General features: G+C 39.7%; 1 protein-coding gene across 6 annotated transcripts in view; it reads left to right on the plus strand.

Moving 5' to 3' along the window:
- The window catches only part of LOC138935573 (nephrin), a 357,081-nt gene that overhangs the window by 117,874 nt on the left and 211,441 nt on the right, over positions 1–27,766 (plus strand). For 5 of the 6 annotated variants that reach the window (XM_070300241.1, XM_070300240.1, XM_070300245.1 and 2 more), the window contains exon 5: positions 11,431–11,469. The exons of the other annotated variant lie outside the window; for it this stretch is intronic. In XM_070300241.1, the coding sequence (XP_070156342.1) occupies positions 11,431–11,469 (39 nt within the window). The remainder of the gene's footprint in view (positions 1–11,430; positions 11,470–27,766) is intronic. 6 annotated transcript variants of the gene reach the window in all.

The raw sequence follows: 27,766 nt of genomic DNA on the forward strand, positions 1-27,766 counted from the left end.
AAACGCCACTGATATAATTTTGCGACATATTCATCCCATTTTTTTAAAAACCACAGAGAGAGATCGTCAGTTTATACGTATAATCATACGTGGAATAACGCGATGTGAAAAATGCGAGATGTACAAGTGTAATCGCGTTGGCGATGAATCTGGAAGGAAGCAGGACGAGTTCTTCGCGTTATCGCGAGACCGACAGAAGTTTCTCTCAGAAATGGCTCGGCGGCGATTAAATTAAATACAATCCCGCGAAAATGTGCGCGCATAAATCGGCGATACAGAACGTCGGCGGCGACGTGACTGGACTCGAGCGCGCGATGAATTTTCAAGATTTATCCTCCTCCTCCTCCTTCATCGTGGAAGTAACTGCTTAATCGCATTAGGTAGACCGGAGACAAGAGTGGGAGATTCTCATCGTGAGAAACGCGATCGGCCTTTAATTACGATCCTTTCCGCTGGTATCTGGTGATAAAGACGCGCCGCGGTATTCGGATGCGAGTATGTTGGATTAGGTGTTAGTTTCGTGCCGCGCGATTACGCGCGTGTTTCCGTTTCTTGCCTCGAGTACGAGATATATACACGGCGGCGCAGCAACACGATCTGGCCTTTGAATCGGAATATTGTTCCACCTCAAGGATATCGCGTTCTCGCGTTCAGGAGGATTAATACGTCGCTTACTGCGAATTTCCAGCTCTTCTCGATGAAGAGATAATGAAGATCTATCTACTCTCCGAGCATGACGATGTAGATAAAAGTTAGTGTTAAGAAATTTATATCGCGCTTCAATTTGCAGTGTAAATAACGTCATGTCAATATTGCAACTTTTCAAAAGAAATTTGTTTGCACAATAGATCTTTCCTTCCAAGAGTTTTCTCTCACAAATATTTTCTAGTGGAAATAAAATATTATAAATAAATAAAATTGTAAAAAAAAAATTAGGTTTACAATTTTTTGTAGAGTTTAATATCGCTTATTGCATTGGAAAATATTTATAATAGAAAATGCCCAAAGATGGATACGATATTCTTCATTAACGTCGCCGTATATATTCGTCACGTATTATAAGAATAATTGATATGAGAATCAATGTCTGAAATTAACAATAATTTTCTACGTACAAGGTAATTGAGAAAATGCGCTAACCATAAGACAATTATCACGGGGAAATGTTTCAAAGGGGGTATTAATTCGAAAGAAGAGAACTAATTCTTCGCTGACGATAGAACGAGGCGAACGTTCCGCGGAGAATCACCAACGCGCTTTCAGAACGTTATTTTCCGTAAGAAAAAAAAAAAAAGGAGAAGAAAGCTACGAGCACGCTCTCGGATACACTTCCTTTCGAGGACCACTCAGCGACCGATCGAAAAGGCGTCCCTCTAGATGTCTAGATTTCACGGCCTCTTTGCTATTTCCTGCACCGTTACTCCGCTAGAGGTGCCTTACTCACTCGTCTTACACACCGATGATCCTCCTCTCACCCAGAGTTTTCCTTCCATTTTCCTTTCTTTGTTCTTATTCCACTGTCAACCTCTTATCTAGTGCTCCATTTGATCTACCGCGATTAGGCGTATCGTGTGCTTGAAAAATTATACGTTATTATGATTTTCATCGGGATGCGCCGGTCTTTCGTTCGCGGTTCCGTGCGCTTGTTACTTTGATTCTTTTAAAGCCACGTTCTTATATTATCTGGCAATCTGACGAGCAATTTCGGTGTCTCGTTGAGACGGTTAATAGCGCGGTTTTTCGCGCCTAATTTCAATTTTCGCCCAATCCGCTCAATAATAATAGATATGCTGTTAAAGCCAGAGCAATTATTTATCGACAACGCCGTTGAAAACGCCGGTTAGCTTAACGGACGAGCCGATTAGAAGGCTTCGAGGCGGCTCGCCTCGTCTAAGACGATCGTGAAGAAACCGCAGGCCTCGTAACACGTTCCTCGATCTAGAGTGAATCGATCCGCTGTCGAACGATTAAGGTAGAAACAATTTGCAGATACCCAAAACTCCGGATATCTCCTTCTTCGAAGTTTGCCGAGAAGTTTGGAGCTCGATCTCTCAATGCCGCGCCTCCGTCCGTTATTTATATCCGTAAATTGATAATTAGATCCCGTCCGCACCTTCCCCTTCCTATCCCCACTGTCCAGAAAATTGATTCTTCGGGCTGGGCGCGCTCTTGCATATTTTTTTTTTCTCTTGAAATCTTGTCTCGTCGCCGGGGCAAAGTTCCTGATTGGCGAGTCCCGGCACTCGCGGATCAATGGCGATTTAATTAAAGATTATAGCTTCGACGAAAATTAAGATTAATCGTGTCCCCTTCCCCTATTCGCGAACAGAAGGGAGGAAGACGAGAACATTTCGCTTTGCGATCCCGCTTGGCCAACAGCCTTAATTATACGAAAAACGACCGGAATCGACGTCGTCGTCGTCGTCGTCGTCGTCGTCTCGTTGAGGCCCACCATGTAAGGCGAAACGAGGTCGAGGACAAGAGTATCTCGGCACACCGCGCAGTGCGGTTGATCGCTCGAGTATTAAAGCCCGTTGCTCGAAAAAATGAGCGAGAATGCTTCTCGAAGAGGATCGAAAAACGGCCGTTACTGAGATAATGACGTCTCATAATCGAGTATGTAATTGCAAGTAATCGAATATTCTGCGCAGTTAAACTACTCTCGTGCAAATGCGCGATTTTTCACAGGATTCTGTCGGGGGAACCGGGCGAATATTAAAATATAAAACACAAAGAATAATATTAAATTCTGTAAATGTTTTGGATAATTTCTTTTTGTTATCTGAAAAAGGGTGAAAAATAGGCTGGGATTTTTCTGATTCATGTCTGACTCCTTTGTTATCGTTTGACTTTTTGTTCACTTCACGTATTGTATGATACGCGTTATTATACAGTTTGATAAAATAGGCCGAATATATTACGCAATATTCTACGTAATTAATTGCCTATTTACGGATAACTGGATTTCGATAGCACCGACATGTAACATCGATGGTCGCCGTTTCTGAAATCTGTATCGCACTAATTCTGAATATTTCATCTCGTTATTTGGATAGCCGTGTTTGTGCAAAAATTGTAGATAATGTTCATTTTTGAAATATTTATTTCAAATATATTACGTTGTAAATCTATATATTATTATCAAAACACATTTCGCTCTCTTTCTCTCTCTCTGCGTGAAATACAATATTTAATAATCGGCGCTGAAAACACGTTTGTGTTTCAAAACATGCTGTTTAAATTTTTCGTCTCTTAAATTAACTTAAATTAAAGAAAATTAAATTAAAAAATTACAGCTAATTATCTGATATTGAAAAGTAATCGATAAAATTATTGTTAAATTATTGACAGAATGAAATAAGGGGATGAAATATTTTGTGTACGAAACGATCGTAAATTTTACAACAGTTATTTCAGTTGCGGGACAGTGCATTCGGTTGCAACCTTTATAGTTTCGCGGGGTGGGATCTCCTCAGTTCCTCCTCGCACGGATCTGCTTTTATTTCCCCGCCAGTCGCTCAGGGCGATGAACAACTGATTTCCCGCGGAGAATCGCACTTGTCGCTATTAAAGGGACAGTGACAATCGCCGCGTCTAATGACATTTGCTCAGCCAACAGTCAATGAACATTTGCCCACATCGCTTTGCCCACACACACACACACGTAGAATACGATTTCACGGTTTTGTTTACGTTGAGGGCAACGAGCGCGGATGAATTTTTCGGGACAAGAATAACACATTGTTTTTATAGTCAATATTATTTTATATTGTCTCTGTATTTATTACGTGCGTTGCCAAAATAGTTCGCTGAGACAATTATCGTTTTGTTCGGAAATTATTTTTATGCGTGCTTCTCGTCCTGTATATGTAAAGTTTCTTTCGTAGAAATATTACGAGAATTTGATGTTACGCGTGGTTTATGTAGAAGATCTAATATTCTTGGATTCAAAATATATATTTTAGCAGCTACAGCGATAAAATGGGACACGCAACATACGCGGTAAGAAAATGATTCCTTGCAGGAAGTTAGATAGCTATAAAAGCCGCGTAAATCAAACCATAAAAGATTTACGATAAATTATTATTAACCTCAGATTTATAGCCTACATTAGCTGGCTTGTTTTAGACGTAGGCCTTTAAATGTGATGAAAAAGAAATCTCGTGAAAAAAAAAATTTTATGTCTTTTCAATTAAATCGTGATTCCTACCATGTTTATCTATTTAAGACGAAACTATGCACAGACCATAGACAAGCAAAAAGTACGCCGAATAGTCGAAAGAATGGCCGTTTTTGTGCACGAGAGAAACAAGTTTTTGTAAGAACTAATAGTTGGCTCGTATACGGATATGATAAATTACGGATTTGTGTCATGAATTTGACCATTTAATTTCTAAACTCTGTCTACATTACATTTGATTTAGCGTTAAATATCCGACCAAAATACCGCAACACATTCTTTAGCAGTTCGTCGAAGAAGTTGTAAAAAAAAAATTCACTCTTCAAGTTCTTAAACTTTTGAAGGAATAGACTTCAAGACCGCGAAGTCTGGAGGGAAGATTCGTTCGGTCGTCTTCTTCACAAGCGAGTTGATCGATCGAGGCTCGTATAGCTACACAATAATCGATATTTATGAAATTTGTCAATTTACAATCAGCGCAATAATTTCAACGATGATAATTTGTACTAACGTGCTCGTTACGGGAGAACAGCGATTTCGGATAATCGTAACGCGAAAGTGAAACACGTTCGTTTTTCATATATCGCTCGCGATATCGTATTACGAATGAAACGAGGCTCGTTATAAATGTCAAATGATATTCGAAGTCATTCGATTTCGCTGAATAAAGAGTTCCAATTATACACGTATTTATGCAGATGCGGTTGACGAATTTCGCGCTACTATTCGCCCGTCATACACTGCACGCGCTAAATTATACAATATTTTATAATACCTATTGTACTCTGAATATATAACATGTTTGTACATATAAAGTTAAGCGGAAACGGCAAATTCTGATAAAATACAACGAATCAATTATTAATAAAATAAACACTTTTCGTGCTTTATTACAGACGCGTAAAATAATTATTGCCTTATTCTGTGCGACGATACATTTTTTTTTTTACATTTATGACTGAAAAGACATCTGGTGGTTTTGAGGTATCTTGTTCTTCTGCTAAGAGTCGCGGGAGATGCCGTTTCCGATTTTCTCATCCTCGCGTTTCATCCGCATGCATCGCTATATATCGTTGTACTTAAATCGAAAAACTTTTGCCACACTCGCGGCAAAGCGCGAGCAAAGTAGGCAGACTGAATCGAAATAAAATGATAGCCGTGCAGATGCGGGTCGGGATTAGAAACCGGGCTGGGTTCAAGTGGCGCGAGGGAAGGGAAGAAAGATAGAGAGAAGGAAGGAAGTAGACTTCGGAGGTTTTAAGCCTCTCGAAAACGAAAGGCACAAAGTTCACTCGCTTGAAGGTTTGTGTTTCATGATATACGCACACGCGACTAAAGCGTAAATGTTTGAGGAAGAATTTAGGAAGCTACTTAACCGATCAATCAAATCAAAAGTCGCCGGCCGTTCGCTGTTTCTCTCCTGAAGAAGCGAAACCGAAGGTTACCTCTCCGTTTTGCGTAGTCGAGTTAATTGCGAAGACATCGCTTTATCGCCAAGGGCGCGATTTATGCGATGCAGATTCTTATTTCTGTTTTTGCTCGATCAGCCTCGTCCATTTTTCACGTAATTTATTTTCTCATACGAAAAACGTGCATTTTTATATACACGCCCCGAGCTCTCGTAGTGTATACGTTAATAATCGACAAATTTTGGGCGCGTGTTTCCTCAAGAGGTTAACTAATTAATAGAATAATTATCCTCCTGGCCTGATGAAATTTTACCTTTACCGGCGCTCGTAATTTTGGCAAGCGAACTAATGAAATTTCTCTTAATATATCGCGCATAATCATTGATTTCTATCGCGGAACAAATCTGCGGGAGCTATTGATACAGCGGCAAAGTGAAAGGTAATTAATTAAGTCGTGTTTGCAGAACCGTTCGCTGATTGATTGCGTGGAATTGGTTTACACAATTATTTTGTGGCAAGAAATTTAATGGTGGCGCCATTGTGGTACAATTGCTATGTCACCGTGTATATTTTCTTCTTGATAAATTAGACACTTTTCCATTTCGCATAAACCGAGTGTGCGCGATAATTTTTCAAGAAATACTTGTCGAATAAAATGCGAGCGTATATCGTTATCGTGTGAAATAGTTATCGAATAAAATGATCAACAGTGAAACCTTCATTCACGCTAAACGCGATCTTGTCTTTTACGCGTACACCGAGAACCTCTCACGCCTCGGTGATGCGGCTAATAATGGCATATACATGGCGGATAGTAAGAAACGCATGAGAAAAGCGACGGGAGAGAAGTGAGTTCGCCGCGGCGGTACCATTAATCAAAGTTGCGCCCAAGTGCGAGCCGGGGCAAAAGGTTGGAAATTATCAAACTTACCAAGTAAGAGGGCCAGACACGGCATCGTTTGCGGTATCGACACGTCCATCGATCCCGCGCCCTGCGAGGAGCGAAACAGTTTGGCGAATACGCCGCCGTTTTTTTAATCGAATCACGCTGGATGTCTGCTCCGACGAGGATGTCTATCCCTTGGTACAGGGTAAGACGCGAAAGAATCATCTACGACGCCGACAACGCGTAGAGCAGGTGCGACACACTTCTCGAGGCCGAGACGCGCAGCGTTCGACGTTTCACAGCTACTTGCCGTGCGACGCTTCCTTACAACTGGTAGAAAGCACACGTACTTTCGTAAATACGTCTGCACGCAGTGCCAGATGATGCCAGACTTGCACGATTGTGTGTTGTGTATCAATGGTTCTTGCGAAGAGATGACCTTTTGGGTGGACGGTTTACTTTGGACATCTGCATCACGTGATTGTCTCTCGCTGTAATTTTGCATGTTGTTGTTGTTATCGTTGCATTCTTTCTCAAAGACTGGAATGATTGCCTGCATTTTGTTTACCCGAAGCATGTTCTCGTTAGATGGAATTTGTGCCTGCGGAACGTGAAATTATAGAGGGATATGTCATTTTCATCAATTTTATTCGGGACGTATGGATCTTAATTTTCTCGCCATTCCTATATTATACGTTTAATATGTTTCTTTGATACATTTTTCATAGTAATCGATAGCCATTGTATTATAGCCATTAATATATAGCGTACAAGCTGTTTCTCTTATTTCATATCGAGATCAATATTTATCTCGCGAACGATTTTACACTTTGTCGCATTGCGCTTTACATTCGGCTTGTACGCGATTTTCGTTTGCTCGGAAATAAAATGTGAACAGGAGAGCAAAATGTAATGGCGTAAAGCGACAAACTGCGAAGTAGCTTCGTGGAATAGAGCGTAGTTGTAAGCGCAGTCGCGTAGACTCTTTTCGCACGAAGCAATTTTCAGTTATGTTTGTCTGCGGAGAATTGTTTGAAAGTAGAGGGCTACATAAATGAGAACTTTCAGACGGTGAGCCGTCTCAAGTGCACAGCGATGCAACCTGATTCGTGCAAAAAAAAAAAAAAAAACGCTTATTAGACGTCGCATTCAATGTCTGATCGTGTATACCGGTGTTGTTTCACTGAATTTAAGTGATCAAAGATATATTAGTACCGACATGTGTGTGCCGTAAAAAGAGAATGATATTTTACGTTTATATGTATCTCGGTTTATGGTTTTAATTTCACCATCTTTCGATTTCTTGGCAAAACCTTATTGAAAGGCAGCCAAGCGACGAGCTAAAAGAAAATTATATTATGATAATTATTGCGTATTCTTTCCGTTTGTTAAATTTTTGATACTAGTATTTGCGAACGAATAGCTGTTACACAAATACGTGAACTTGCCTGGACGTTCTTTTATCGCGCAATTTACACTCAAACGTGGAAATTTTCACGATAATACAGTTTTACAGAAAGTTACGTTTGTCGCAGACACGACAGCTTTGGCATGTGTGAATGTATTAACGCAAGCATTTCAAGATTTAGAGCTTACTTTCTTTTTTGATATATCACTTACAAAATTACACAGGTGATCACATGCTGATTGTTAGGTACGTTTCTTCAATTAAGCTTTTAATATAAGGGAATAATAATACTTTCTACGCAATGCGAGTTTGGTTTTTAAAATTTTGGAGCGCGACGAAGAAAGAGAGGGAGTGATCAAAGTCAAATGTGCCTATTGTGTACATCCCATTACCTTTGCCGAGCATCTTCACTCGGTTAACATCGAATTGGTTTTTTTTTTTTTTCCTCGTTTGTCCGCCAACTCGCCGCGCGCCTTTTTCGCTTCTCGTATTCTCGTCCTTTTTCCTACTTTTGCGAGTATCAACTTCTCTCTTTGCCCCTCTCTCTCTTCTTCTTCCACATCCCGTTTCTCTTTATCTCTTTCTCTCTGCCTCTGGCACGAACTAGTCGAGGCAATAAGATGAGAGTACGAGAGTACGCCACCACCTGTTTCCAAGTGTTATGAGACTTTCGGTCACGCCTGTGTCTCTTCGCGTACACTTGGTAACTACATATGTAACACATAGCGCGGACACGGGAACGCCGCACATTTAGAACCTTCCGCAACCTTCGCTGCACCTCCGTTAACACCAACTTCCGCCCGTCTACCCCATCGTCACCGCACTTTACTCCCGTAGTAGAATTCCCGAGATTATGTTGTGTGTGCGCCAGAACCTCTCTTGTGACCGGAACTTTCTACTTGCCACGTAATCACTGCCGACTGTTCCGGCAAGATTTCTTGATTAACTTTTGTTGGCGATCGTCACGCGTCGATCAGTGATCAGATTCGTTTCTTGTCTTTTTTTTTACGTCTATATCTCTAATATCTTCCTTTACTTTTATTTCAAAAAATATATTCGTCACAGCTAGAAATTCGACACGTGTAATGGAAATGCTGGAGGTTCGCGCGCGCGCGCGCGTGTGTGTGTGTGTATACTGTGTCTTTAAACGCAGGTAAGACTTCCGAGTTTAAGATGTCGCGCACGCACAGCTGTTCTCGTAGCATTCAGTGAAGTCTTGTACTACCGGGGTAGCGTAAGAAGTATCGATCGTCGGGCAGTTGTAACCAGCTGCGCGCACGTATTTATCGCCGACGTCTAAAAATCTTGAGCCTGATTTATTCTCCGCGAGATATATACGCGTTTCCTTGGAGAGATCGCGCTTAGCAATTCTTTCCTATTTATCATGTCGTATAACCAGTTTGCAGCGAGATCATTTCGACGACAACGTTGCGTTAAGTTTTAGCAGCAGCCATTTTTCTTATCGCGAGCGGCTCGATCTCGGTAATTTCCTTTCGAAGACACATACATAATCTACCTTTAACGTACTTTTTCATAACTTCGCAAACCATGTCGTACGTGTACGAACGTTTATTTCTATTTATGTCTCTCGCCCCGTCTGTCACACGCTATCGGGAAACAATTTCGAGATAATCGCGAGCACCCCGAGAATTCTCCTTCATCTATCCTCGCAATCTCTCTTTCGCGGAACGTTCAATTTTTCGACGAGAAGGCTTCCATCCGCGGCGCTTTGCCGTTATCTCGGTGTACCACTTACACAATGGGGCATTTATCCATCGACTTTCCCCGCGTATGTAAGTTACCGCGTGGCGCCATCGTAACGATAGTAATACGCTTCTCTCTGTATGAACTATCGTAATGTCGAGTGGAACAAAGCGTAGCAGCAGGAGCGAACGGATGGAGAAACTTAATCTTCCGGCGAACGCGTTCCGCAATGTAATGAATGCGAATAATACAGAAATGGTAAAAGGTACTCTCCCCCGTTATCAGAGTCTCTTATCGCGGTCGCCTGTAAATTAGAAACTTGTTTTATTACCGCGCGTTTGTGTTTGTAGATCGCATTGGGGGGAGGGGGGAAAAAAAGTAGTAACAAGATTCATTTTTGCGAAATAAATGCGCGAATCATCGATACCGTATATCTCTCTTTCGGCGTAACGATATTCATCTTTGATAGAGAACGAGTGATGATCGCTTTACGCGCATCGGTAGGAAAAAGAAAGATTCCGGATGTACATTCGGAAATAAAAGATACGATTTATTATGCAATATTTCGCGCTCGCATACGAGCCGGACCCTTTATAACCCGTATGTAAACGCCGGCATGTAGGGGCAGTAGTATATCACGCGTTTACTACATTCTTTTTTTTTTTTTTACGCGCGCAAGAGTAATTAGAACGGCGCGCGATGCCTTTGCATGCCAAACCGAGAGGGGGAAAGAGATTATCGATTCAACATTCGCAAGGGCTATATGGATAGAATAGACAGAAACAAACACACGATCCCGTAGCATTCTCGATACGTAATCGGAGAATTAATATCCTAAAATAATTATCCGCGTCTTCATTTCGTTTCGCGCTTTCGTTTCGAGGCGAAGAACGCGTTAAATACGACCCGCGCGTGTTTCCCGTATTTCACATCAATTCGCGAGATATTTATTCCGTATATTTTTTTCACGCGTTGAAAATTGAAAATTACAGAATCGGAATATTTTACGTACGGATTTATTATCGCGTATCGACGTTGGACGAATGGTAATGGCACGCTTTACTCCGCGTATAATTCACCCTTTTTTTTTTCCCCCGCGGCACTTTTGTCGCGTCTGATTAAAGACTCGTCGAGAGCGTCGGATTTTGAGAGCTGGTTTAAACGCGATCGGTTTGCGGTCAGTCGATAGCGCGCTTTCGATAGCGGCTAATCGTGGACGAAAAGCGGGTGCAAACTTTATTTCGCGCTCGATGGTCACCAGAATGCAACACCTCGTCCCCCATCCTTCACCTCCCGCGCAACCCCGATCGCGTACCCCCACTGGCAACGGACGTGAAAAAAAGATGTAAAGCAGACTGTGTATCTCTGCAGGGGTGTCAAACGGGAATATTTTTGTTTTCGGATCCCCGATCGGAGCTTCGAAAAAATGTTTGCAATTATAAGCAAATACCCGCGCATCGATCGCCTGACTATGCCTTAGAGGCGACAATTGTCGTACACTCGTGAATTTTAGAGATTTGTCTATTATCGTTTTTATTTTCATGAGTTAGTTTTATATTTACGAGAGATACCGCAGAATCTTTATGATGCGACGAATGAGAGAAAATAAATACGAGAAACATCGACACCGATTTATCGTCGCAACAAACGACTCGACGTGAAAGAAGGGATATCAAATCGCGTCGATACGCGTTTGACACCCCGAAACAGTCGATTCTCTTCACCCTCCTCGTCCTCATGTGATATCTACTGTAACATACGTCTGTCACTCATTAAAAGTTCAGTAGTTGTTTCTTTTTGTTCTCCTATGATTTCTTATGATTTATATATGTTTTTGTTACAGGGGTCCCGCGAACATTTTCGGCTAGGCCTTACCGAGGAGGTTGGTTCGTTTGTTTGGTTTGCAATTAGGATTAGTCAGTAGATTTTTTTCTCTAAAAGCCCTAGTCCTTCTCCTTTTTCTTTCTTCTTCTCACGCGTATAGAGATTTCGCTTTTACATACATATAATATATACTCGTCTATCTTTCCCCTGTATTCTTATTACTTCTATCTATCTATCTATCTATCTATCTATCTATCTATCTATCTCTATATATATATATATATATACATACATATCTATCTATCTATCTATCTATATATATCTCTCTATCTTTCACTATCTCTACCTTTCCCTTTATTCTCTTGATGCCTCGATCGTCGCTCGATTAACCATGCTAACACCAATCACCATCTTTGATCGTTTGACTAATCGTAGCATATATATCTATACATACGTACATGCAGACTCGATCCTTGCATATGTGTACTTAGACTCACACGTATCAAGTTGTATGTATACGCATATATATGAATATGTGTATATCCGATTGATATATATATCGATTGATTTTTCGTATCAAGCAGTGTGTGTGACGCCACCACCACTTCGACTCGATTGACACCGATTGACTTGTCTTCTCTTTTTTCTTCTCTTATTTTTTTTCTTTTTTTTTTTTTTTCTTTTTTTGGATCGAAGATTCGTATATCTCTAGCTTTAGTTGATCGATGTTTAGATATGTGATGAATTACGTCCTTATCTGTGCGTACCTTGTCAATGCGCGCGTCTCCCCCCCCCCCCCCTTCTTCCCTTTTGTGTATGTACGTGTTCGTGTCGTTGCGTAGGGATGACCCGTAAATCCCGTCTGTTTGATCGTTCCATTTACCGATACTCGATATTTAGCTGTAATGATGAACATTAGATAGCCGATTGGATATTTAGTTTCAATGTTTCTCGAGAACGAGAACTGCACAATACCAAAGAGACAATACACTTGTCCGTATGCTGCTTTAAAACCATTCCATTGAACGAACCATTTACTATCTCCACCTCTGTATCTCTGGATTGAGATACTACTACTCGAGAAACGCGACTATAACGAGCTCGCCGCCTAAACATTTTTTATCATAATGCATGAGAACTAATATTTTATTCATCAGGTGTCGAATGAACTATGGTGAAGCTCGATGAAGAGGCAGGGACGGCCGTCTTCCACGCTGTCTTCGGTAAGATACGCGATCATGATAATAGAAAATTTTGTATTTCTGTATTCTGTACATTGCGCATTATTAACGAATAATAAAAGCGTGACGTCTCTCTTGCGCGTACGATACATTTTTTTTTTTTTTTTTTTTTTTTTTTTTTTTTTTTTTTTTTTTTTTTTATAAAAACATTATACTTACGAAGAGATTGTGTGCATCAGTAGTAATGACGTAGTGTTATCAGTCGAATAAAAATGTCATATTTGGGCCACTATTTCTTGTAGCATCGAAACATATTTCTTGTTTTGCATTTTATGTTACATGTTTTCGGTGCAAGTTTTAATATTTTTACATTCGAAGATTGCTCGAATACAATTTTTTCCAAATTAATCGTAATTTGCCCTCGCGATGATACTCTTAATGGACCAGTCACACGACTCGGACAATGCCTGTCGATCGCATGAAGTGATTAAAAAGGATTAATGATCCAGACGCACTAAACCGCAATCTTGAAGTCGCCTCCGAGACTACCAGTAAAAAGTCGCGTAGCGAGAACAAAAAGGAAAAAAAAAACGGTGATTTATTTTTTACCAGATTGATGTCCCGAGCATCGAATCTCGTCGTCTCGGAAGTCGAGAACGGGATCTGCGATGTCCCTGCGATGGTGTTGTCGACGAAAACGTTCGACAACGACGTGCCACTCGACGTCCCCTGCAACAACGGCGTTTTCACGATACAGCTAAAATTTCATCGCGCGTGAGAGACGCAAAGTGTTTTATATCTCTGTTTGGAAAAAAGATTCAAATTATGGCATTGCAATCTTTCTCTTTGCTTCGGGCGAAACGTACGTGATACTGTTTGAAATTTTCGCGTCTCGCCGGTTTTTTTTTTTTTTTGCTACGTCAATTCAACAGATACGTTACTCGTTAATCGGATTATTATTTCAGTCAATAAAACATTGGAATTTGTTATGCGAGAAGACGGCGTATGCGCTATATCAAGTAATCGAGTCTAGCTGGAGATAAATTTTGATTCGAATCCCTCGAGTTTGCTCTCTAATTTGTACAATAAATTTTTTATTTATACTGCATATCGGGCGGGCGCGCGCGCGCACACGCACACACACACACACGCACATAAAATATGATTCAATAGAAATTGTAATAAAATTTTTCTAGCCCGTCAGTATTTCATTAGCCGCCGTGTTATTTGAACAAATGTTTTACCGTTGCGAGAATTTCTTTCGGCAGTGATTTAAAATTTCGTGCAATAACTGCGTGAAGGGGAAGACGGGGCGGCGGGGGGTGGGGGTGGGGGTGGGGTGGTGGTGGTGGAGGAAGGAGGAGAAAGAAGGAAGGGGAAATCCGTTTCTCGCTCCCGGTAATAACGTCGCGACCCGATTCGGAGTCCTGAGATAATTTCGCGCTGGTGCAAAGGTCAGAATAATAGTCTGTCGCTGCATATTAAACGTCATTAAATTACGGGTGACCGCCTTGGATTAGCCCTCCGCTTACGCTTATAAGCCGCTACGATTTTACGAGCTAAGACGTACGACCGCACAATGATGGCAGGACGGAGATAGGGACCGAAAGGAAAGATATGGCAGACGGATCGAGGAGGCGGAAGATTATTCCGGTATTTAACATACGTCCCCCCCCCCCCCGCAATATCCCGGCGATACTCCGATTACGAGATACGGATATGAATACCGCGGATTTAGGTTTTTCTCCGCGATAAATGTAGCGCGTGGTAGACTTTCCGTCCGTGTCGCGACAGCGGACCTCTATAATTAAGCGAGCACGTAATTGTCGTACGTCATCGTTATACGAGTGCATTTCGGAATTAGACAGAAAATTGGCAGTAATTAATACGATCATACGTGAAATTAGATGGTATAGCTGGTAGATAATTATATTTTATTGTACCGCGCAATGTAATTACATTATTATAATTTGCGCATTGCACGTTCGTACTTTTTGGTTGATTTTGGTAAATTATCTATGTTCGCTTTTCTATTAATTTATTTATTAATTGAATCATACGATTTTAATTAAAACGCAATTTATAATTAGATTCTTTCGTAATAATGGATTATGATATAATTTTACATTCGTGATTTCATAGCGTTATGCTACATTATAAGAATATATTACTATTTTATAATATCTCTTGCAACGTATATCTCAATCATTGTATTAATTAATTTAATAGCGAGTTATAAGCTTTATATTTTTATCAAAAATGGCACAAATCTATTTGAAATTATCAAAATATTCATGAGCTATCAAAACGTCAAAATTATTAAAATTGTTCAAAATAGATGTGTATATAAAGTCATTGAATGCTAAAATATCTTTTTTATATGATTCCATGTTTAAAAATTAATAAATTACATGACAAACTACTCAGATAGATGATTATTATTAGAAAAATTTTTGAAGAGTTTCGTTTTCCGCAGACAAATTTGTACGAGTGTCGTTAATTTATTAATATCAAATGTGATACGTGAATATCATTGATGGTTCACAGGCGAGGATAATTGAATCGTCTTTATCTCGACGAGTCGGAAAAGGAAGCACAGAACAGCTCTCTCTACGAGAAATAAAAATAAATTTATCGATGAAACAAATGTTTCTCTTACCAAAACAAGCGTCACGGATGAAGTTGAACGACGGAGGAAAGGGAGAAAAAGAAAAGTTCATATAGAATTAGTCATCCCCTCGACGGGGAGAGACATCTGCGTTCGAATGTTCGCCCCGTTTTGTTTCAAATATCGGATGGTGACCGTCGGTTCTCGTTGTACGGATCTGACATCTCCGTCCGAAACTTCGCGCTACTCTTACTGGCGTACGTCTCGCGGTATAACTTCCTCCATGAAAACTGCATTAGCGGAGTTACGAGACGAGGGGCGGCGGCTCATACAGCCTCGGACAGGTGCAGCGGCACGCATGGCGCACACACGCGATCGCGACACGTGTTGTATGCGCGCGACGTTAAAGGCGAAGGCGGAATATCGGTAGACGACACACGACGTTCTCTCTCTCTCCCCCTTCCACCCTCTCTCTGTCTGTGCATTGTTTCGGCGGGCGAAATTCAACCCTCGTCGGAGCGAAATTCCTGTCAACTCCGTTCGTCGCCGCGTGCCGAGTTGAATAATCTCTCGGCCATGTATTATTTCCGTGTACGAAGTCTATGAGCGATAAGCGAGTCTAATTTAAGGACGCGTAACGTATGCGTTCGAGCACGCGAAGATATTAAATTGGCGCGCCGGCATTGCTCTCCGGTGACTTTATAGGAATGCCGGTGAGAATACATTTTTTTTTTTTTTTTTTTTTTTTTTCCCCTAATGAAGTGAACGTTATGAAATGCATAACGTCATGTAACATATGTGCCACAATAGACATTCGTAATGCAGCGCGACATGAAATTTTCAAATAATATTACGTTCATGCAAAATTTCGTTACCGCCGTCAACATGTAGTATGCACATTGGATAATATAGGAGAGAAGCGATGTTTTATTGTATTAAATTAATTTTCAAGTGTGAAATGTGACATGCCCATAGTTTAAAAATATAGTCGAGAAATATTATATGTGTATAATAAAAAGTATGAAATTGAATGAATTTTTCTTAATGAAAAGAAATTAAATATCAAATAAAAGAAATTAGTGTCATTCTCAATGAAAATCGAGATTACTTTATAAAATATTATTTTCAGACAGAATAATGCCGGATTAAAATCTATATAAGATTAATTTAGAAGACGCATTGCGAGAGTAGTTTGGTTATGCTGGTTTAATCAACGAATCGATAGCAAGATAAGGCAAAAAACGATACCACGATATCGTAAGTTTGCTCTTTATCCGAACTAAGTTAATATATGGTTCTGGAAAAATATCGGAAAGAAGTAACAATTATTTATAACGATTAAAAAGTCGTTTGGAGTCATTGTTTTCGATTGCTTGAATATAGAGATTGTTCTTTAATTTTCCTCTAATGAAATAAGCGTAAGGAAAATAACAGCGATTTTTTAAATCAAAATTTAAGGCACTATTAATAACTTTATATCTACGTAAAAAAAAAAACGAAGAATATACTAGATAGATTACGCAAGCCAAACGCGTCCCGATAACTGAATACAATAATATTTTCTGCTATTGGAAGAAAATGTGGGTTGATGGGACACATTTTGTCTCGTTATAGGCATTATTTCCTTATAAGCGATCTGAAACTTCCGCCGATACGGCGAAAGTTTTCTCAGTGGCACGCTCCCCCTTTTTCTTTTCTCGCCGAGCGACCGCGTTACGCGACGACGATGACGGTTATGGGGTAGGGGATGCGAATGGGAACCCCGAATGGTACGAGAAGCACACTACGTGGAAACGATTCGCAAAGCGTGCCATCGACAAATCATTCGAAGGGAAGCGCGCCGTTCTGCCCCTCTTCCTACCGTTTCTATTCTCCGCTCGCTGCCTACCCTACGGACGATTTGATTTATACATCGGTGTTGATTACAATTGATTTTAGTCCCGGGCGCAGGTGAACCCGACCAACGGACGTCGCGTTGTTTCATTGTCGCGCACGTCTCGTTCTCCTTCCTCTTCCCATCTCGTACGATGTATTACCTAGCGAGCTCTCCACACGTAACATGCTGGACAAACGGGCTGGTGATTTTTAAAATCTCGAACGTCCGAGAAGTTTGTCAATATCTATGTTTTTCGAATATCGAAATTTCAATATGTTTAATTTTCAAAATTGTAATCGTGTATATTTTATCGTGAAGAAAACAAGAACCGGATCGATCGCGTGCCACAGGTTAATACGGTAATTTTGACTCTTTCTACATTATTATTGATTATTAAATTAAATGGTCATTAATATCTCGTGTATGTATACATAATTAGCATAAAATAGAATCGAAAAATGGAAGCTGTCTCGAGAGAAACAATATGAGATCTCTATAATGATTTATTTAAAATCACGATAGGATTGCTATATCGTTCGAGAAATATATTTCAGTAGATATAGCCGCGTGATGTCAGACTCGAAATTGTCAACTCGTATAAACGTGCCTTCTCCTCGTTCGAACGTATTCGCGCTCGCAAACATACGGAACCGTTCGCCTAGGCGGTCGTTTCCGCGTTCAACGGGCGAGTACGTGATTTCATTTGCGATACCAACTCACGAATCGTTCTACATCCGCTGGAAATATGGGGCCTCACGTACGTCCGTCGTCGTCGTCGTCGTCGTCGTCGTCGTCGTCGTCCGGTGGGCACGCTCCATAAAGCAAGCCGGTCCGGATCACCGGGCGTTTAGCGACCGGGAGGAATCGGCGCGAAAAGCGGCTTCCCGAATTTATGCGAACGCCTTCGGGATTCATGTTTGGCATCGAAAGTAGGCGTTCGGCCCGATCGTTCTCTTATCGAGCAACATGATTTCCCTGAGAGGATGATGTTTTATCGTTTTGCGACGACGATGATCGTAAAGAGTTTGAGTCTTTTAATTTTATATAAAATCAAATATGTACATTTGTGTGATAAACGTTGCGATAGAGAATTATATTGTACTTTGTAAGTATTATAGAAAAGATAGCCGGAGATATACTTTGTTCAATTCGCTGTTTATACGAGTATCGGGCACGTGTCCGAGAACTTTCCGTACGCGCAACGATATGTAAATAGCTTTTATTGCTCGATATCGTTCACCGACACAAAGTACCGTATTTCTGTCGCTCGGTCGGCTGCAAACGCAACGGCAAATTCATTTTACCGTCGTGACTCGCCATCTGAGAAGCATTCAAAGCGAATAAACTAATACTCGCTCAGTCGCGAGCGGTCGTCCGATTTTCGTCGGGCGCAATTTACTTCTATCAGTACGTTCGCGGAACGCTTTATTGAAGCTTTATACGCTTAACTTTTAATTTTACTTTGTTCTCTCTTTCTGTCTGAACAGCCGTCCAACGCAGCTCGTGTGCGCGCGCGCTGCAGTATTTGACGGAACAACATTCTTCATAAACATTGTATTCACTATTATTTCAATAAAGCGTAAAAATTTTATTGCTTTTCATTTTATTAATCTCGGTATCCGCGACCGACTTGTTTAAACAAAGACTTCGACGGATGAGCGGAATGTAGCGTTGATTCTCGAAGAAGGTTAATTTGCATCCAATTATATCGTTTCTAATATCCCTTGAAACGAATAAATTTATCAAACTTGCGCGTATCGATGAGGCGCACAATAGACATGCAACATGAAAAACGTTATCGCTCGATTTCCTTTTGACCACATATCCGGCGCGATCTTCTTTGTCGTTCTTTTTCCCTTTCACTCTTTCTCTCTCTCTCTCTCTCTCTCTCTCTCTCATCTCCCATATCCCGATAAGTGTTCTCTTCGGGCCGAATGATTGGCGGGTGAATACCACGCGCGGTGAGAATTTCCATCATAATGCTGCTCAAGATACACAACCGCCCGAAGGTATGTGCAAAATAAGAGGGCGACGAGCTTGCGGCCCTACGAGCAAAGGTATCCGCCCGGTTACTCTCGGTAAGACACCGGAGAGTACATGGAGAGGAAGAGAGACAGAAAGACGAAACCGGATTCTCGATGGTTGCACTCGATGGCAGTCTCAAGTAACGCGTTCTCATCCCTTTACCGAGATGCTCTCAGTGGTGGACGACGATGTTCCTATCCACTTACCTACCTATCTACTCGCAGGGGATGGGTGCGACAGAAGCCGGCCGTGTCGGTTCTCGGCTTGGTCCGAGAACCCTCAAATGACCGGCTATTGTGCCTCGCTAAAGGGCGAAAAGGACCGACCGACCGATCGACCAACCGACCGTCCGTCCGTCCGTCTGTCCGTCTATTCGTCTGCACCCTCGGCGCGGCATTTCGTGGTCGACCCTTGATTTTCAAGCCGCCGAATCCTACCGCGTGCCGTACATCAGACCACCCTCTCCCTCTTCCGCTGCTTCCTCAGCGGTGGATTTAAAGGCATAATTGATTTTCAGCCCCTCTCCCCGTCCTAGAAATAATATTATTAAAAACTTAAAATATTATATAATAACATTTTGAAAAGTGTCTTCTCTTTTCTAAAAACGTTGACATTTTATATTATAAAATCTAAATTATATTTGTATTACATTTATTTTTATTATTACATAATATATTTTTATTTTATTTAATATATGAAAAAATGAACTTTTTGAATTCTGACATCTCTCTTTCAGCTCTCGTGATAATATCGATGTGAAATAATTTTTCAAAAGTAAAGTACATATTTCATTTTTCCGTCATTTTAATAAATAATCTTTTTATTAAATACTATTCTTTTTTAATTTTATTGTATTTTTAATAATTTTTGGTTTTCAAAAGAATATTTTTGGTATTCATTTTGAAATTTTTATTCGCTTTTTTATACGAATTAATTGGAGAGATTAGCGCATAGTGATGACATTGAAAACGTCATAATCTATTTTGAAAGATATTTTAGTTAATTTTCTTACTACGTGCTTATCGGCATTTTCCATTGTTTTCTCCAATTCTTGATTTGCCTTTTTATAACCCTACGTTACCTACCTGTTCGTTCGGTTTTTATAAGCGATGGGCTTTTTCATTGATCGCGATTCCCATCGATTGACAATGAATAACACGAAACTTATGATTCGATAAATCTGTCACGTGATTCGAAGCATTGATAACCCTGCTGGTCGCCTCGCTATTACAGTTCGCATCGATGAACGATTTCGCGCGGCGTTTAGCGCGCTGCTATTGCGATTTTATGTGGCGTTCGTGTAGAATTCTAGATATATCAAGCGAGTAACGGGATATGTTTGTCTTTTCGCACAATGATTTAGCCGACGTGATACATTCCGCAGGTAATCTAGTTTCTACTCTTTGTCAACTATTTCAATCGCCAAAATGATTGACATCGCTGACAGAAATGGAATATCTCGCATAATATAAAGCAAACTAATATATCTTTAATGAAAATCAAAAACATTTAATTTATTACACTTGCTACAGATTCTTGTCGCAACGAAATTCTCCACAATTAAAGGAGATTTTTTTTTTTTCATTTACGAACAAAAGAAATTTAGAGAAATTCGAAATAAATCTTTCATCCAAAAATCTAAAATAATTCAAATGATTGCTATTCTTCAACGTAACAGTCAATTTCTGAATTTAATAGATTTGTATAACTGTACATTTAATTATTTAAAACTTTTTTATCAATAAACCGCTTGACGGGACGTAAATAAAGAATAATTGTTATTTATTTGCAGCCCTCCGACAGTCACTTTGACAAATGAGTTTTCTCTTTCTTTTTTTCCATCGCAAGCCCGATTGCTTATTATATAAAAATTATTACATCGCGCGCGAGGGATTGAAGAAAAATTATATTTATAAAAATAATATTTTTATTATCTTTCATCATATTTTGCGTTGTATATTACGATATAATTAATGTATTGACTATCTTTCTCAAGATGTAATAAACAATACTCCAGTATATAACCGGTATTACCGGAGTTTTGAAACTTGTTATATCTTATCTTTTTACTTTTTTATTTACGACAACGGCCTAGCTGTGTGTATGTGTGCACGGCGAATCCAGTTTGCTCAGAGAATACGCAATAAGCTCTTCCGGTTTACGGTCGACCCCGGATACTACAGAAATCCCTGCGGCTTCGACTCCTGTTTATTGTCATTGCGAACGGTATTGCGTTTTTACGCTTACCGTGAGGTGTGCTGATGTTTTTAAGTCATTCTACATTAACGTAACGTATTATTTGGGAAACTTAACGATAAGCTTCCGCCTTTTCGTCTTATTCGGCGAATCAAAGATTAGTTAAAGCAACTATAGAGTTTCACGAATATTCAAGTATCAGAGAAGATGGAATCCGAATAAGCGTACATCTTAGAATTATTAAATGTTTCCTCTACGTTCTCTTTATCTCAACATTTTGAAGCCGGATAAAAGCTAATAATAACTTCTACGAAGTACGTTTTCATTATTTCCCGCCACGAAATATTTCAGTCTTTGCAAGTCTCTTTCTTCATTGCCGAGGTTTCTGCTGTATTTGAAAGACTGCATTGCAGATTCGTACGATTCGTTATAACATAATGACAGAGCAAAAAAATATCGCAAATAGACAAAAAAAAATTGCGACGTCTCGTACATATATGTGTAAAGAAATGCATCGAAGTATTGATAAATTCGCTCGTCATTACGAACGGAATGGCTCGATGATGTTGTGATCGTAACGGAAATATAAGTGAAAACACGATGGAACTTCGTAATGCTAAGCATTTTATCAAACCATATCGACATTTTTGCTCTGTCGACTTCTGATCGAAAAGTCCTGTTCTTGCGCTAACGTTGACTGGCTTTTATCCGGTACAGATATATCAAGCTACATCATTTTAAAGTAGATATTAACTGACTGTGCTTTGCAATGATGGCAGCTCATTATAAAGTCTTCTGCTAGTTTCATTAATTAACTCTTTTTTTTACGTAACTTTTTAAATATTTCATATTTCATTTCGGACATTGTATCGTAGGATATCAGCGAAAAAGAATATATATATATATATATATATATATATATATATATATATACACACATTTCTATTTATTTTTCTAACTAAGCACACGTGAAGAAAATTTAAATTTTAATATATACGGTACAAATTTTATTGGATATATTATTTGTAAAATTATTCCTTTTTTATTTTCTCATAATCAAAGATGTGCGCATCTTTTATGAATTGCAATATTTATAGCGTTTTATTTTGTTACTCGCGCGCGATGACATCTAATCATATCTTTCATCTCCCGCGGAAAATCCTTGGACTGCGTTACTTCTCGTAAGTGAGAAGCATGGCGGCTTACACTATGTTTTAAGTCAATTAAAAAATGTACGTATAAAGTTGGAAATTTGTAAAATTTATCCTCAGATGTATGTTTTTCCTCAAATGTAAGAAAATAGAGAGAAAGAGATAAATCTAAACACAATTTGCGCAATTTATGCTGTTTACGTCGTCGTAGAATTCTTTCGATGAGAAAAAGATATATTGTTTGAACGATTTTTTTGTTTATAAAAATGCGAAATCAAGAATTTGACAGACGAGCACGTTATTAATATTACCTACCTTGTGCGTTTAATTGATTAGAGTGGGCCTGTGTCGTCTCACCCTCACGCTGACGACAACGGGATGAGCGTGCGAAGTTGCCGAGATATACGAGGATTAAGGGACGACCGTAGTACGATTGTCTGTTAAAGGACACTGATCCTAGCTGTAAATTGCCACAAGCCCGCGACGGGACTCGTGTACACGTTAATCAGAACTAAGGCACGCTGGATGGAGGGTGACGCGTCGTTTTCACGCAACCGCACGAATTCCACGGGAAGAATCTAAGTCGCAGGATTTCCGAAAACGTGTCAAGAACATGTCATCAAAAATTATATATTTGAATACAAGTTGTCCTTAAAATTAACGAAAGAATTGCGATCTATACTCGGTAATTCGATCATCGAAGCATTTCAAAAGAGTTTTTTCATAAACTGCATAATCTTTCGAATATTTACATAATTAGTATTTATTTAATTTTTATTTATTCACATCGTGTCGAAAAGTTTCTGCATATTTTGATGAAATAGGGAATAAATTTCGACAAAATTTTCGTGAAATCTTTTATGAAAAATATTGATAATTGATATTGAAAAAATAAAACGAGAACTTCCTCTACTTTGTAAAAATTAACGAGATATAATCTTGATAGAACGTGATATTTCAACAATTTTAAATTTCGATAATCTTCTTGTCACATCCGATCAAAATTATGTCTTTCATATAAAAACATGAAAATAAAAATTTTGCTTTCCAATGTCAACGTCAATTATCAATGTCAATTCTCGCGTGTTGTTATAAAATTTATTTGACATCTTGTATAGATGTAGAGCATTTTTTATCTCTGTTTCAAAAATATCATATTGCGCCCTCAACTTTTAACGTTAATAATATATTTTACATCGAAGTATTATCGAATTACATTTAAGAGGTCGTATATCATCATTTAGGCATATCATGAACAGATTATACATCGTCAAAGTAAAAGAATACAGAGCAACGTAATATGTCGCTAATTACGAGATTGAGACGAGGTTATATTGATCGCGTGACTGCGTTATATATAATCTGAAGCTTATTCGGGTAAGAGACCTCGTTTTGAAGAGTGAGCAGCTTAAAATATACGCTACAATTTTTGCACTTTGTAGACAAGTATAATTGACACATATTGTATTTTCATCTTTCCGTTTTTGATGGAATATCAAACAAACAATACAATATATTTTTCCGTCCTTATTCTATATATTATAATAAAATAAAATAATGGATTTATATTGACTTTAATAACAGAAATCGTTACTTTGGCCTGAAATATTCGATATTATATCTTTATCGGAAAGTTATTATTATATAATAAGATAACGAATGTCTAAACATACGATGAATAGAAATATGATTCTGATTATTCTGTAGAGATTTTTTTTACTATTCATTCATGACCGGATATCTAATTTCCGATTATCTTCAAAATATTATATTCTCATAGAATTCTAAACGTGATGGCCGGTTTTCTTAAATGTCGTATTCCATTTCTCGTATTACTCTTTATAAATTTATATAATTTTCTAATAGCTTTTGTATAAATTTTGTCTGTAATATTGGATTATATAGTCGGAGAACTTAATAAAACACGGAACTTTATACACGTCGATTGTGCACGTACATAAAATTCCATGATCGTTGCAATCGCCTTATGTTTTTATAATTTCGCGTGCTGGATAAAAAGTGGCTTTTACAAGCAACGATGATGATGGATACGCGAGTCAGATTCGCGAGATATATTTATATCAGTTCTATGATTGTGCACGGAATCTTGTCGTCTTGCAAAAGGAGGAAAGAGCAAGCTACTTGGAATGAAAAAAAGACGAAAGTAGATTACATTACTGAATATATAGAAATATATCGATATTTTTAAATGTATGTCATTATTGTTTCATATTGTTTATAAAAATTTTGCGTTTATATACATTCCAACATTCGTAATGTGTATATTTCTATCGCAAGATTATTGTAAATTTAATCTGTTCACAAAAGCTGAGAGGCTCTCTACAAATGTCGTCCTATAAAAATTTAGTGCTTTATAAAAAGTTTTTATAACTAGTTTCTATTGTAAAGAAATTGATATACATACGTAATACTGTACACAAATATCGTTTTATAATTTTTTATTTCAAAAAGCTGATATCAGGAAAGCTGCGCTTATGTTCCGTTTTTACCTTCCGTTTTCGGAATTCTGCTTAGATATGTTGATACTCTACTCAACTGTAATTATATTCCGAATGTTGAGGGAAAAGAGAAAGGGACAGCGAAACACACGCGTACATACGTATATGCATATGGAGCGACGGAGGAAAAACGCAAGGCTCATTCACAGCAGGGGTTGGGCGAACCGCGACTGCAAAACCGGCACTGCCCGCGATTGTAAATCAATTAGCTCGCATTGTAAATAAATCACCGTTTTACAACTCCACCGCGTTGCGCCCAACGACATCCCTATGAAATTTATCGTCCATTTTCGTCCGTGCCGCTTTGATTTCGGAACAACCAGCGCCGTCGTCGCGTCGAATGAGCGTGCTCTTATTGCCGGCCGACACAACGATACATACCTTCCGCTCTCATTTGCTCATCTTAACGACGTCGAGAGTTTCGAATGCAGTAAATTTCGCCAAACTATTTAAGACCGTGGGGAAAATTATAAACGCCTGTTTAACGACGATATAAAATGCTAATATGGTCAATCAAAAGAATCGATATTTAACAAAAAAAATCTCTCCGTATTTTGTCTTCAATTAATACCAGCGGCTGTAGTTTATGATGCGTTTTTTCGCACAGAAAAACGAGTCAGCAGAAACTTTTCTTTCCTCTTGGTTAAGCCTCCATAAAGAGATTTCGCAAATCTAGCCGAGAAAGACACAGAGAAAGAGAGAGAGAGAGAGAGAAAGAGAAAGAACTAAGCGATATTAATAAATCGCCCGCTACCCCTCAAAGTCCTCGTTCGAGTTATGGTTGCAAGTTAATCGCCTTTTCGTACTCTAGAGTCTTCATCGCCAGGGACATACAACTAGACATAGCGCGAATGCGCTATACTCGAGATCGACGAGAAAGAGAAAAAGTTGCGAGATGAGGGATGCTCACCGTGAGATGAGTTAGTTGGCCAACTGGCTTGCGGTTACGCAGAGAAACGAGAGAGTAAGGGAAAAAAAGGGAGGAAGAGAGACGCGAAGTGTTATTACGTCTTCTGAATGGAGGCGACCTCGGGGCTCGGTTGTAATTTCAGGAAATAGCAATTTCCAGGCCAATTAGTGCGCGAAATATTGCAAAACAATACGGGTGAGCTTGACGCGTGTACGATATAGCCGCGTCGCTGCGCCATCCTTGTCGCACAACGACAACAATTCCCCCCTACCCCCTTCCCACCCACCGCCCTCTTTACCTTATGCGTATATGCCGTACACGTTTGCTACCGGGCGACAACTCCGATTCGGTTCGAGTACGGTTCGGTGAAGTTAGTTACCCACGAGCTGTGTAAATCCGGGTGCGACTATGCGTTTCCTCGAGCGTTTCACGCTTTTACATACACATGTTGTCTCAATCAAAAACCGAGTATTGTTCTCTGTTACGCGCGTGAATATCATGACAATATTTTATTTATTATTAATGCAAACAAGGACTGTGTGTAGTTCTAGTTTGTAAGTCTAGTCTGTAATTATTCGTCTGTAATTGCTCGCTGATAGCGTACATTCGCCACGAACGGGTATATTGTATTTGTCGAAGCTTGGGTATCATAATCGCGACGGATCCCGCGATTATCAAAGATGCATGCGGACATACCGGGCTGCGTTCGTGGACGCGGACGCGGACGCGGACGCGGACCGAATACGCGTAATAATGATAAATAATCGCGCGCTCGTCGTTCCGTGTTGTTCTCGGTTGATTTATAGTATTACGTTATCATTTATTTATATGCCATTTTAATAATTCACGTCGCTGTGCGCCGCGCGTGCACCACATCGTGCTACCGTACTGTGGACATATCGCGCCGATAACATGCGACAGATACGCTGGCGCGGGCTACGTGCGTTATATTACACGCATACGTACAATACATACGTAATGCGCTCGGGAAACGTTGATGGACTAATTCATTATGCGTGCGAAACTTCGGTTCGGACGATTGCGCTTCTACGCGTTCATGATTCTCTTTGAAAAATCAAAGACTTCCGCTCTGATTAGATCCGTACGTTTGCGGATGCCGCGATTCATTAACGAGGAACTTTCCAATCAGCGTAACAATAGACGAGTCTCGCTCGAAAGTCGCTTTCAAATGCATGCGGAACGATCCCTCGCCGTGTTTCGCTTCCCCTGATCTGGATGCGTTTATTGTTCCAGAGTCACCCTCTTTGATCGGATCCAGATTAGAGGTCCGTCGTATCGGACGAGATTTTCTCGTCTCGCGTGTGTGTCACGTGCGCGAAACAAAACGGTCTTTTACCGCTCCGGGAAATCTTTTTTCGTCGGGAGAAAAAGTAGAACTCCCCGAGGAAGGCACGTCGCGAAATAAGCAGTCGGACTGATACATATAACGCGCGGCCGAAGTGGTCGCCGAAGGAGCGATAAGTTTCGCGGGTGTCACACGAGCCACGATGTCACGAGATATAATATATCGGTCGCCGTAGCAATTGACATTGTTATATATTGCTGAAATTCCGACATGCGAGATAATACCGTCTTATCCGCACGCATTATTTCGCGAAATTGTCGGGATATCGCGTGAGCAAAATATCGTGCTCTCGCACCCACAGAAAAGATTTCCGGATCTAATGCTATTACTCTTCAATCTATCATAAAATAGGATCGATAGGAGCGACAATCATATTTATTATTGAAAAAGGAATATTTTAATCTTAAATGGAAAATTCTTAAATCTAGAATAAAATGCCTAGTAACGCCACCGCATATCGGTCTCGCGCAGACTATTGTGGCGCTAACATCAAGTTATTCTAAATGCAAGAATATATAAGCTT

Source organism: Polyergus mexicanus, unplaced genomic scaffold, assembly GCF_030449975.1.
Source record: "Polyergus mexicanus isolate NDT 795.1 unplaced genomic scaffold, iyPolMexi1.0 SCAF_8, whole genome shotgun sequence".
NCBI lineage: Eukaryota > Metazoa > Arthropoda > Insecta > Hymenoptera > Formicidae > Polyergus > Polyergus mexicanus.